Source organism: Nerophis ophidion, linkage group LG25 (genome assembly GCF_033978795.1).
Source record: "Nerophis ophidion isolate RoL-2023_Sa linkage group LG25, RoL_Noph_v1.0, whole genome shotgun sequence".
In the NCBI taxonomy this organism is placed as follows: domain Eukaryota; kingdom Metazoa; phylum Chordata; class Actinopteri; order Syngnathiformes; family Syngnathidae; genus Nerophis; species Nerophis ophidion.
This window is the reverse complement of record NC_084635.1, coordinates 37094113-37107118: the sequence shown is the minus strand read 5'-3', so window position 1 is coordinate 37107118 and position 13006 is coordinate 37094113. Positions and strand designations below refer to the sequence as shown.

At 37.4% G+C, this 13006-nt stretch overlaps 1 protein-coding gene and 14 non-coding genes across 19 annotated transcripts in view; 1 reads left to right on the top strand and 14 right to left on the bottom strand.

Annotated features, from left to right (window-relative positions):
* The window catches only part of LOC133542827 (ephrin type-A receptor 6-like), a 223251-nt gene that overhangs the window by 105075 nt on the left and 105170 nt on the right, over positions 1 to 13006 (top strand). For all 5 annotated transcript variants that reach the window (XM_061887022.1, XM_061887021.1, XM_061887018.1 and 2 more), the window contains exon 7: positions 2336 to 2491. In XM_061887022.1, the coding sequence (XP_061743006.1) occupies positions 2336 to 2491 (156 nt within the window). The remainder of the gene's footprint in view (positions 1 to 2335; positions 2492 to 13006) is intronic.
* trnaq-cug (transfer RNA glutamine (anticodon CUG)) lies at positions 4341 to 4412 on the bottom strand. The gene has a single exon. It is a non-coding gene; the product is annotated as a tRNA-Gln (tRNA).
* On the bottom strand, positions 4606 to 4677 carry trnaq-cug (transfer RNA glutamine (anticodon CUG)). The gene has a single exon. It is a non-coding gene; the product is annotated as a tRNA-Gln (tRNA).
* Positions 5708 to 5779, bottom strand: trnaq-cug (transfer RNA glutamine (anticodon CUG)). The gene has a single exon. It is a non-coding gene; the product is annotated as a tRNA-Gln (tRNA).
* On the bottom strand, positions 6317 to 6388 carry trnap-ugg (transfer RNA proline (anticodon UGG)). The gene has a single exon. It is a non-coding gene; the product is annotated as a tRNA-Pro (tRNA).
* Positions 7281 to 7352, bottom strand: trnaq-cug (transfer RNA glutamine (anticodon CUG)). Its single transcript has one exon. It is a non-coding gene; the product is annotated as a tRNA-Gln (tRNA).
* On the bottom strand, positions 7837 to 7908 carry trnap-ugg (transfer RNA proline (anticodon UGG)). The gene has a single exon. It is a non-coding gene; the product is annotated as a tRNA-Pro (tRNA).
* On the bottom strand, positions 8393 to 8464 carry trnaq-cug (transfer RNA glutamine (anticodon CUG)). Its single transcript has one exon. It is a non-coding gene; the product is annotated as a tRNA-Gln (tRNA).
* On the bottom strand, positions 8657 to 8728 carry trnap-agg (transfer RNA proline (anticodon AGG)). The gene has a single exon. It is a non-coding gene; the product is annotated as a tRNA-Pro (tRNA).
* On the bottom strand, positions 9256 to 9327 carry trnaq-cug (transfer RNA glutamine (anticodon CUG)). Its single transcript has one exon. It is a non-coding gene; the product is annotated as a tRNA-Gln (tRNA).
* trnaq-cug (transfer RNA glutamine (anticodon CUG)) lies at positions 10233 to 10304 on the bottom strand. Its single transcript has one exon. It is a non-coding gene; the product is annotated as a tRNA-Gln (tRNA).
* trnap-ugg (transfer RNA proline (anticodon UGG)) lies at positions 10842 to 10913 on the bottom strand. Its single transcript has one exon. It is a non-coding gene; the product is annotated as a tRNA-Pro (tRNA).
* trnaq-cug (transfer RNA glutamine (anticodon CUG)) lies at positions 11807 to 11878 on the bottom strand. The gene has a single exon. It is a non-coding gene; the product is annotated as a tRNA-Gln (tRNA).
* On the bottom strand, positions 12363 to 12434 carry trnap-ugg (transfer RNA proline (anticodon UGG)). Its single transcript has one exon. It is a non-coding gene; the product is annotated as a tRNA-Pro (tRNA).
* Positions 12919 to 12990, bottom strand: trnaq-cug (transfer RNA glutamine (anticodon CUG)). The gene has a single exon. It is a non-coding gene; the product is annotated as a tRNA-Gln (tRNA).

Below are 13006 nucleotides of genomic sequence, written 5' to 3'. Positions count from 1 at the left end.
ATATACATGTATATGTATATTTATACATACATACAGATACACATATGTATATGTATAGACACACATAAATATACATATATATATATATATATATACATATACACACATATATATATGTATATACATACATATATATATGTATATGTGTATTTAAATGTGTGTATATATGTATGCATGTATTTATATATACATATATATGTATATACACACATATATACAAATAAATATATATATATACATACAGATACACATATGTATATACACACATAAATATACATATATATCTATCTATATATATATATACATATACACACATATATATGTATATACATACATTTATATATATATATATATATATATATATATATATATATATATATATATATATATATATATATATATATATATATATATATATATATGTGTCTTGATTGGATTATCCAGAGAATAGTGCTCGATACCGTGGTAGAGCGCAATATGTAGGTGTGGGAAAAATCACAAGACTACTTCATCTCTACAGATCTGTTTCATGAGGGGTTCCCTCAATCATCAGGAGATTTTAATGGAAGCATTCACATACAATGGTTTATATAGGGCACAGAGTGGGTGGGTACAGGCAGGCGTAGGGGTGTGGTGATTGGCTCATGTGTTACCTAGGAGGTGTTTCCGTCTGTGGCGGCATGTTGAAATGATTTTACTGCGAATGTTGAGGGATGATAGATCCGGGTGATATATAATAAACAGTTTCTCTTTTAAGCATAGGTTGCATCTTTTATTACCACTGTTGTAAGGTGTGCTGGATGCAAGAATTTGCCATGTTATTGAATATTCAACATTATTGTCTTTGAGGTTCCAAATGTGTTTGCTGAGTTCTGTAGAATTCCGCAAAGTCTGGTTTCTAAAGGAGGCGTTGTGATTATTCCATCTTGTTTTGAACGCTCCTTCGGTTAATCCTACGTACGTGTCGGATGTGTTTATGTCCTTGCGTGTTACCTTTGCTTGGTAAACCACTGATGTCTGTAAGCACCTTCCGTTGAGAGGGCAATCAGGTTTCTTGCGACAGTTACATTCATTATTGGTTTCAGAGTCGTTTAGTCTGGGGGTGGGCAGTCCTTTTGCAATTGCTTTGTTGTGGTTTGAAATGATTTGTTGTATGTTATTCATACAGCTGTAGCTCAATTTAATGTTGTTCTTGTTGAATATTTTTCTTAGGGTGTTGCCTTTGGGGAAGTGTTTGTCGATCAGAGTGAGGAACTTGTGGCCGATGTTGGTTGAGACGTTTTTGCTGAATGGTGGGTTGTACCAGATGATGTTGTTTTCGTTTTCTGCTCTTTTTTGGTTGGTTTCCTGGAGTGGGTTCATAGGTGTTGGTGAAGTTGTATCCGCTTTCATCAAGTGCTTTCTGGTACGGGGGGGTTGCTTGGTCGAATTCAGCTCTGCTAGATGACAGCATCGATAGCCTTTTATTAATTCCGGTAGGTATTCTTTTGGTGGTGGTGGGTGGGTGGTTGCTGTCATGGTGCACGTATTGGAGTGTTGTGTTGGGTTATATATATATATATATATATGTCTTGATTTGATTATCCAGAGAATAGTGCTCGATACCGTGGTAGAGCGCAATATGTAGGTGTGGGAAAAAATCACAAGACTAGAAACACTGTTTCATGAGGGGTTACCTCAATCATCCGGATGATTGAGGGAACCCCTCATGAAACAGTTCTGTAGAGATGAAGTAGTCTTGTGATTTTTTCCCACACCTACATATATATATATATATATATATATATATATATATGTATGTTAGTATATATATATATATATATATATATATATGTATGTTAGTATATATATATATATATATATATATATATATATGTATGTTAGTATATATATATATATATATATATATATATATATATATATATATATATATATATATATATATATGTGTAAGTAGACGTCTTTCTGTTTCAAAAAGCCATTTCTAGATGTTTTCTGTAATTGCTTAATTATAAACACTAAAGATTTGTTAAACCTCCTACATTAAAATTGATTTTCTAAGCGTCATTCTTATTTTATTTTTTTTATTTTTTAATGGATTTTTGAAGTCCATCCTCAAACCAACTAAACAATGTACTTATCACCATGTGCAACATCCTTCAGAATGCGGACGCGGCCGAGGCGTTGTTCATGTTTCACACGGCACAAAGTGTCCCGCTGTCCACTGCAGCTCCGGAGCATGTGAGCCAGCAGTAATTGGAGTTACGTGTTCCGTGTACATCACCCACAAACATTTTCGCACTGACCTCCTTATCAGCTCCTGCCTCTTTTTCAGCGTGCAAGCCTGGTTCCTTCAAAGCGTTGGCCGGGAACATGAAGTGCTCTCCGTGTCCTCCGCACAGCGCCAGCCATGACCAGGCGGCCACCATGTGTCACTGCCAGAAAGGATTCTTCCGGGCTAACAAGGACCCGTCCACCATGGCCTGCACAAGTATGTCCCAACTCTCTTGACCATGAATACTGTCCTAGCATTTATCTATAATATAGATTACCCTATTTTGCGGACTATAAGGCGCACTTAATATCCTTTTTTTCCCCTCAAAACTGGAGAGTGCGCCTTATAGCCCAGTGCGCCTAATGTACGGAATCATTCTGGTTGTGCTTACCGACCTCGAAGCTGTTTTATTTGGTACATGGTGTAAAGATAAGAGTGACCAGTAGATGGCAGTCACACATAAGAGATACAGTATTTCCTGCTAATTAATTTAAAACCTCTTCTCACTCCGGCGTTTACCAAAGGCATGCGGTAAATATAGACCTGCGCTTGAAAATTCAAGTGTGATGTAAGGATACCATCATGAAAAGCACATTTAATTAAAAAAATATATATTATTATGGTCTTACCTTTACTTATAAATGAATTCCATGCGCAGCTCCTTCTGATCAAAAGGATCGATAACTTGTTTATAGAAGTCTTCCTTATCTTTCTTCAGTTTTAAAAATCTCTCTGTCTCGATGGAGATCTTCCTTTATTACCTCCTGCTTCCATTGAAAGTCCAGTTTAGAAAACGGTTTTATTTTAGATATGTAATCCTCCATGTTAAAAGTGCAAGCGAGAAGAAAAAATAAATATTTGCTGCTTGTTGTCACTTCTTCTGCAGCCGAGTAGTCGCAAGAAGGATCACTAGCGCCCTCCACTGCCAGGCGGCGGGAGTCATTTAATGACTCATATTTGACACACGCAGCTACGGTATATTAATAAAACATAGCCGCTTACTGTTCTTTTTAGCATATTCAATAGCTTGGACCTTAAATCCTACTGAATACCTCTTAATCTTCTTCCCTTTATGCAATTTCAAATGATTGAAATCAGCCTCCTCCATTTTGAAAATGATGACAGGTGAAGTGTCACTCGTGACGTGACGAGTTTGACCCGGCGGAAATTCTAGGCATATGCTAATTATTTGGCGAAAGGAGTTTGACCCGGTAGAAATTCTAGACATGCGCTAATAAAAATAATATTTTGCGAAACAAGTTTGACCCGGCGTTAATCCTGAGCCGGCGGTAATGCGCTAATTATTTTGCAAAACGAGTTTGACCCGGCAGTAATTCTAGGCAGGCGCATACTATATACCCGGCGGCAATTCAAGGAAATACAATACGTTTAGATGCAATATGATGGCAATATGACTCAAGTAAACAACACCAACATTTTATCTGTTCCATTGATAATATAGAACATTACACACGACGCTCAAAAATCTATCAAAAATGTTTTAGTGCAACTTTGGTAAGCTATGAAGCCACACTATTTGATGGATTGTACTGTGCTTTAACACATGAGTATTATTATGGTGTGTGTATAAGGTCAGACATATTATATGGCATTTCGTTTCGCACTATTATGCAAAAGCAACTGTTCTTACTTTCTGATACCTGCTGATGTGTATTTGGGATCTGCATTAATCCTGGAAAATTGCGCGCCTCTGCCTTTGTAGTCCGTGGCGACACCAGAGTCAATAAGCTTCTTCTTTTTCTCCATCTTCTTGTTGTGGGACATTCATCCTCCGCTGTTGCCATTTCTAATATAAAGTAGTGTAAAGTTCTTACTTATATCTGTCAGTAAACTTGCCATGAAAGCTCTAAAATATACCGGTGTGATGAGTTTACAGAGTTCGGCTTGGAAGGTTTTTCACGGGACACGTGAGCTAAAAGTTTTCAGTAAGTCTCACGTCACAAATGTAACTGTGTTGGGGCTAAGAAGTCATGATTGAAAAAAGGAAAACAAACACCAAGACTTGCAAAACGTAAATCAAAAGAAGATCACAACTTTCACAAGTAGGTTCCACCAAGACTTGAACTTGGATCACTGGATTCAGAGTCCAGAGTGCTAACCATTACACCATGGAACCTTTTTCATTGATCCTTTGAGTGTGCGCCTTTAGGAAAATGGAGCTAAAGGGCTTAAAATCAGGTCAGAAGTTTGAAAAAAATGACAAGACTTATAACTGTGTGAGGAAAAAGGTATGATTGAAAAAAGGAATACCGTCCAAACACCAAGGCTTTCGAAAAGTAAATAAAAGGGAGTTCATAGGTTTCACAAGTAGGTTCCACCAAGACTTGAACATGGATCACTGGATTCAGAGTCCAGAGTGCTAACCATTACACCATGGAACCTGCAGTAGGCTGTGTAAAACAAAGGCAAAAAGAAAAATAGAGGTTAAAATTTAAATTTCATTGGCAAGTGAAACAGGAATAGACTCACACGACTGTGGACGAATGCTGGAGAAAGACTAGGGCTTGTCCGGGAATTGAACACAGGACCTCTCACACCCAAAGTGAGACTCATATGACTAGACCAACAAGCCTTGCAAATTCACTTGTCAACAAAAAGTCTCATGAGATGTGACATTTTAACAGGGGACGCAATCTGAAACTTGGTTAATATGTTGCACTTTAACCATAAATGTAGATACTTGGCTATTTTTATGCATAAAAGAACTAAGGATTACAAACTCTGTCCTAAAACAGAGAGCTCGTAAATTGAGGTACCACTGTATATTTGATTTAAATGATTCTTAATTGATTCTTAATGAGTGTGTCCAGTTTAGAAATTTGAGCTAAGAGTTGACAATGAAGTTGTTATCTAAAGGGCTTGTCCAGGAATTGAACCCGGGACCTTTCACACCCAAAGCGAGAATCATACTACCAGACCAACAAGCCCTGAGTGTGGCTTTCCAAAATTCTGAAAATTTTTTATATTTTTTGGGGGGTCCACAATCTGGAACTGCACATTTATTAAGACAAGTTTTTATTCATTGCCTTTTTCATGCTTGAAGTAACTGAGGGGATGACAGACTAAAAAAGTAGGTTCCACCAAGACTTGAACTCTCTAATAACTAAAGTTCCTTGGGTGAATAATGTAAACTCATCACACCGGTATATTTTAGAGCTTTCATGGCGAGTTTAATGACAGATATAAGTAAGAACTTTACACTACTTTATATTAAAAACGGCAACAGCGGAGGATGAATGTCCCATTACAAGAAGATCGAGAACACGGGACACATGGGCTAAAAGTATCGAGTAAGTCTCACGTCACAAATGTAACTGTGTGTTTGAGGTCAGAAGTCATGATTGAAAAAAGGAATACAAACACCAAGGCTTGCAAAAAGTAAATCAAATGAAGATCACAACTTTCACAAGTAGGTTCCACCAAGACTTGAACTTGGATCACTGGATTCAGAGTCCAGAGTGCTAACCATTACACCATGGAACCTGCTAACATCAAAGTAGAACAAAGGGGTCCAATAGTACACATTATTTGATTCGATTTAATAGATTTTTGTTGATACTTTAAATGTTTGCCATGAGAAAAAGAGAAGTTAAAGTTTACAATTAAGTCATAAGTCATACAGGAAAAGACACACGACTGTGGACTAATGGAGAATCTCATGCCTGAAAAAGAGAAGGTCTTTTCGGAGAATTGAACCCGAGACATTTCGCACCCTAAGCAAGAATCATACGACTAGAATAACAATCCCTGCATTCTGCATTCCAGACTTCTGAAAAAAATTTAGATTTTTTGGGAAACACACTCTGGAACTACTTTTTCATTAACACAAATTTTGATTCACTACACTTTTTTTTGCATAAATGACTATTTTTATACATAAAAGAACAAATGATTACAAACTGTTCTAAAACAGAGTACTCGTAAATCGAGGTACCACTGTATTTTTGATTTAAATGATCCTTTGGGTGTGTCCAGTTTAGTCATTTGAGCTAAGAGTTGACAATGAAGTTGTTATCTAAAGGGCTTGTCTGGGAATTGAACCCAGGACCTCTCGCACCCAAAGCGAGAATCATACCACTAGACCAACAAGCCCTGAGTTCAGCACTCCAAAAATGTGAAAAAAATAGACATTTTTGGGGGGGGCCACAATCTGGAAGTGCACATCTATTAACACACATTTTGATTCACTACACTTTTCATGCATACATGAACAAGAGCATTTCTCAGGAATTGAACCCCAGACCATTGGGATTTTGCAAGAATCTCAATAAATGTGATATTTTAATAGGAGACCCAATCTGAAACTGGGCTTCCATATTGCACTTTGAACCCAAATTGGATTCACTGCAATGTTTTAATACCAAAATGAACTCAGGCTTATGAGCTCAGTCCTAGAACCAATTGTGGTGGTAGATTTAAGTACAACAGTATTTGATTTCATAGATTTTCATTGATTCCTTGAGTGTCTGTTGTCTGGAAAATTGAGGTAAAGTTTAACACTAAGTCTCAAGTCACAAATGTAAAGACAAGTGTGTGTATGAGGTCAAAAGTGATGAATAAACAAACAGGGGTCATAATCTAAAACTGGTTTACAACACTGCACTTTTAAGACAAGTTATTATTCATTGCCTTTTTCATTCATAAGGTAACTGAGGGGATGACAGACTAAACACTACAACATTACAAGTAGGTTCTACCAAGACTCGAGCCTAGATTGCTAGACTCTAAGGACAGAGTGCTAAGCATTGTACCAAGATACTACTGTACACAGTGCTTGGTAGGACTTGGTTGGTTTTCATTGATCCTTTGAGTGTGCGCCTTTAGGAAAATGGAGCTAAAGGGCTTAAAATCAGGTCTGAAGTTTGAAAAAAATGACAAGACTTATAACTGTGTGAGGAAAAAGGTATGATTGAAAAAAGGAATACCGTACAAACACCAAGGCTTTCGAAAAGTAAATAAAAGGGAGTTCATAGGTTTCACAAGTAGGTTCCACCAAGACTTGAACATGGATCACTGGATTCAGAGTCCAGAGTGCTAACCATTACACCATGGAACCTGCAGTAGGCTGTGTAAAACAAAGGCAAAAAGAAAAATAGAGGTTAAAATTTAAATTTCATTGGCAAGTGAAACAGGAATAGACTCACATGACTGTGGACTAATGCTGGAGAAAGACTAGGGCTTGTCCGGGAATTGAACGCGGGACCTCTCACACCCAAAGTGAGACTCATATGACTAGACCAACAAGCCTTGCAAATTCACTTGTCAACAAAAAGTCTCATGAAATGTGACATTTTAACAGGGGACACAATCTGAAACTTGGTTACTATGTTGCACTTTAACCATAAATGTAGATACTTGGCTATTTTTATGCATAAAAGAACTAAGGATTACAAACTCTGTCCTAAAACAGAGAGATCGTAAATTGAGGTACCACTGTGTATTTGATTTAAATGATTCTTAATTGATCTTAATTGATTCCTAATGAGTGTGTCCCGTTTAGAAATTTGAGCTAAGAGTTGACAATGAAGTTGTTATCTAAAGGGCTTGTCCAGGAATTGAACCCGGGACCTCTCGCACCCAAAGCAAGAATCATACTACTAGACCAACAAGCCCTGGGTGTGGCTTTCCAAAATTCTGAAAAAATTGTATATTTTTTGGGGGGTCCACAATCTGGAACTGCACATTTATTAAGACAAGTTTTTATTCATTGCCTTTTTCATGCTTGAAGTAACTGAGGGGATGACAGACTAAAAAAGTAGGTTCCACCAAGACTTGAACTCTCTAATAACTAAAGTTCCTTGGGTGAATAATGTAAACTCATTACACCGGTATATTTTAGAGCTTTCATGGCGAGTTTACTGACAGATATAAGTAAGAACTTTACACTACTTTATATTAAAAACGGCAACAGCGGAGGATGAATGTCCCATTGCAAGAAGATCGAGAACACGGGACACATGAGCTAAAAGTTTCAAGCAAATCTCATGTCACAAATGTAACTGTGTGTTTGAGGTCAGAAGTCATGATTGAAAAAAGGAATACAAACACCAAGGCTTGCAAAAAGTAAATCAAATGAAGATCACAACTTTCACAAGTAGGTTCCACCAAGACTTGAACTTGGATCACTGGATTCAGAGTCCAGAGTGCTAACCATTACACCATGGAACCTGCAAAACGCCATGTAGAACAAAGGGGGTCCAATAGTACACATTGTTTGATTCGATTTGATAGATTTTTGTTGATCCATTGAGTGTGTGCCGTGAGAAAAAGAGAAGTTAAAGTTTAAAATTAGGTGAAGGTCATACAGGAAAAGACACACGACTGTGAACTAATGGAAAAACTCATGCCTGAAAGAAAGAAGGGCTTGTCCGGGAATTGAACCCGGGACCTCTCGCACCCTAAGCGAGAATCATACCACTAGACCAACAAGCCCTGCAAAATCATGTTTCAGCAAAGAATCTCATGACAGTTGAGATTTTAACAGGGGACACAATCTGAAACTTGGTTACTATGTTGCACTTTTACCACCAATGTAGATGTTTGGCTATTTTTATGCATAAAAGAACTAAGGATTACAAACTCCGTCCTGAAACAGAGAGCTCCTACATTGAAGAACAACTTTATATTTGATTTAAATTATTTTAATTGAACCTTTGAGTGTATGCAGTTTGGAAATTTGAGCTAAGAGTTGACAATCACGTTGTTATCTAAAGGGCTTTTCCAGGAATTGAACCCGGGACCTGTCGAGAGGTCGCACCCAAAGCAAGAATCATACTACTAGACCAACAAGCCCTAAAAGTTGTTTTCCAAAATTCTGACAAAAAGTTAAAAGTTTCAAGCAAATCTCATGTCACAAATGTAACTGTGTGTTTGAGGTCAGAAGTCATGATTGAAAAAAGGAATACAAACACCAAGGCTTGCAAAAAGTAAATCAAAAGAAGATCACAACTTTCACAAGTAGGTTCCACCAAGACTTGAACTTGGATCACTGGATTCAGAGTCCAGAGTGCTAACCATTACACCATGGAACCTGCAAACATCAAAGTACAACAAAGGGATCCAACAGTACACAGGTTTTAATTTACTTCGATTTGATAGATTTTTATTGATCCATTGAGTGTGTGCTGTGAGAAAAAGAGAAGTTAAAATTAAGTGGAAAGTCATGCATGAAAAGATATATGACTCTGGACTCATGGAAAAACTCGTGCCAGTGAAAGACTAGGACTTGTCCCAGATTTGAACCCAGGACCTCTCGCAAACAAAGCTAGAATCATATGACCAACAAGACCTGTTTCAAAAAAAATCTCATGAAATGTGATATTTTAACAGGGGACACAATCTGAAACTTGGTTACTATGCTGCACTATAAAAGAACTAAGGATTACAAACTCCGTCCTAAAACAGAGAGCTCCTAAATTGAGCTAGAATCATACTACTAGACTAACAAGCCCTGAATTTGGCTTTACAAATCTCTAAAAAATTAACACAAATTTTGATTAACTACACTTTTCATGCATATATAAACAAGAACTGTTCAAGGAATTGAACCCCAGACCACTTGCCCCCCAGGCAATAATCATACAACTAGACCAAGAATCTCAATAATTGTGACATTTTAATAAGGGACACAATCTGAAACTGGGCTTCCATATTGCACTCTGAACCCAAATTGGATTTACTGCCATTTTTTTGTAATACTAAAATGAACTAAGGCTTATGAGCTCAGTCCTAGAACCAATTCACCCAAGGAACTTCAGTTATTAGAGAGTTCAGCTCGGACGGTTTTTCACGGGACACATGAGCTAAAAGTATCGAGTAAGTCTCATGTCACAAATGTAACTGTGTGTTTGAGGTCAGAAGTCATGATTGAAAAAAGGAATACAAACACCAAGGCTTGCAAAAAGTAAATCAAATGAAGATCACAACTTTCACAAGTAGGTTCCACCAAGACTTGAACTTGGATCACTGGATTCAGAGTCCAGAGTGCTAACCATTACACCATGGAACCTGCAAAAGGCCATGTAGAACAAAGGGATCCAATAGTACACATTGTTTGATCTGATTTGATAGATTTTTGTTGATACTTTAAATGTTTGCCATGAGAAAAAGAGAAGTTAAAGTTTACAATTAAGTCATAAGTCATACAGGAAAAGACACACGACTGTGGACTAACGGAGAATCTCATGCCTGAAAAAGAGAAGGTCTTTTCGGGGAATTGAACCCCAGACATTTCGCACCCTGAGCGAAAATCATACGACTAGAATAACAAGCCCTGCATTCTGCATTCCAGACCTCTGAAAAAATTTTAGATTTTTTGGGAAACACACTCTGGAACTACTTTTTCATTAACACAAATTTTGATTCACTACACTTTTTTTGGCATAAATGACTATTTTTATACATAAAAGAACAAATGATTACAAACTGTTCTAAAACAGAGTACTCGTAAATCGAGGTACCACTGTATTTTTGATTTAAATGATCCTTTGGGTGTGTCCAGTTTAGTCATTTGAGCTAAGAGTTTACAATGAAGTTGTTATCTAAAGGGCTTGTCTGGGAATTGAACCCAGGACCTCTCGCACCCAAAGCGAGAATCATACCACTAGACCAACAAGCCCTGAGTTCAGCATTCCAAAATTGTGAGAAAAAAATACATTTTTTGGGGGGGGCCACAATCTGGAAGTGCACATCTATTAACACACATTTTGATTCACTACACTTTTCATGCATAAATGAACAAGAACATTTCTCAGGAATTGAACCCCAGACCATTGGGATTTTGCAAGAGTCTCAATAAATGTGATATTTTAATAGGAGACACAATCTGAAACTGGGCTTCCATATTGCACTTTGAACCCAAATTGGATTCACTGCAATGTTTTAATACCAAAATGAACTCAGGCTTATGAGCTCAGTCCTAGAACCAATTGTGGTGGTAGATTTAAGTACAACAGTATTTGATTTCATAGATTTTCATTGATTCCTCGAGTGTCTGTTGTCTGGAAAATTGAGGTAAAGTTTAACATTAAGTCTCAAGTCACAAATGTAAAGACAAGTGTGTGTATGAGGTCAAAAGTGATGAATAAACAAACAGGGGTCATAATCTAAAACTGGTTTACAACACTGCACTTTTAAAACAAGTTATTATTCATTGCCTTTTTCATTCATAAGGTAACTGAGGGGATGACAGACTAAACACTACAACATTACAAGTAGGTTCTACCAAGACTCGAGCCTAGATTGCTAGACTCTAAGGACAGAGTGCTAAGCATTGTACCAAGATACTACTGTACACAGTGCTTGGTAGGACTTGGTTGGTTTTCATCGATCCTTTGAGTGTGCGCCTTTATGAAAATGGAGCTAAAGGGCTTAAAATCAGGTCTGAAGTTTAAAAAAAATGACAAGACTTATAACTGTGTGAGGAAAAAGGTATGATTGAAAAAAGGAATACCGTACAAACACCAAGGCTTTCGAAAAGTAAATAAAAGTGAGTTCATAGGTTTCACAAGTAGGTTCCACCAAGACTTGAACATGGATCATTGGATTCAGAGTCCAGAGTGCTAACCATTACACCATGGAACCTGCAGTAGGCTGTGTAAAACAAAGGCAAAAAGAAAAATAGAGGTTAAAATTTAAATTTCATTGGCAAGTGATACAGGAATAGACTCACACGACTGTGGACTAATGCTGGAGAAAGACAAGGGCTTGTCCGGGAATTGAACGCGGGACCTCTCGCACCCAAAGTGAGACTCATACGACTAGACCAACAAGCCTTGCAAATTCACTTGTCAACAAAAAGTCTCATGAAATGTGACATTTTAACAGGGGACGCAATCTGAAACTTGGTTAATATGTTGCACTTTAACCATAAATGTAGATACTTGGCTATTTTTATGCATAAAAGAACTAAGGATTACAAACTCTGTCCTGAAACAGAGGGATCGTAAATTGAGGTACCACTGTATATTTGATTTAAATGATTCTTAATTGATCTTAATTGATTCTTAATGAGTGTGTCCCGTTTAGAAATTTGAGCTAAGAGTTGACAATGAAGTTCTTATCTAAAGGGCTTGTCCAGGAATTGAACCCGGGACCTCTCGCACCCAAAGCGAGAATCATACTACTAGACCAACAAGCCCTGAGTGTGGCTTTACAAAATTCTGAAAAAATTGTATATTTTTTGGGGGGTCCACAATCTGGAACTGCACATTTATTAAGACAAGTTTTTATTCATTGCCTTTTTCATGCTTGAAGTAACTGAGGGGATGACAGACTAAAAAAGTAGGTTCCACCAAGACTTGAACTCTCTAATAACTAAAGTTCCTTGGGTGAATAATGTAAACTCATCACACCGGTATATTTTAGAGCTTTCATGGCGAGTTTACTGACAGATATAAGTAAGAACTTTACACTACTTTATATTAAAAACGGCAACAGCGGAGGATGAATGTCCCATTACAAGAAGATCGAGAACACGGGACACATGAGCTAAAAGTTTTAAGCAAATCTCATGTCACAAATGTAACTGTGTGTTTGAGGTCAGAAGTCATGATTGAAAAAAGGAATACAAACACCAAGACTTGCAAAAAGTAAATCAAATGAAGATCACAACTTTCACAAGTAGGTTCCACCAAGACTTGAACTTGGATCACTGGATTCAGAGTCCAGAGTGCTAACCATTACACCATGGAACCTGCAAAAGCCCATGTA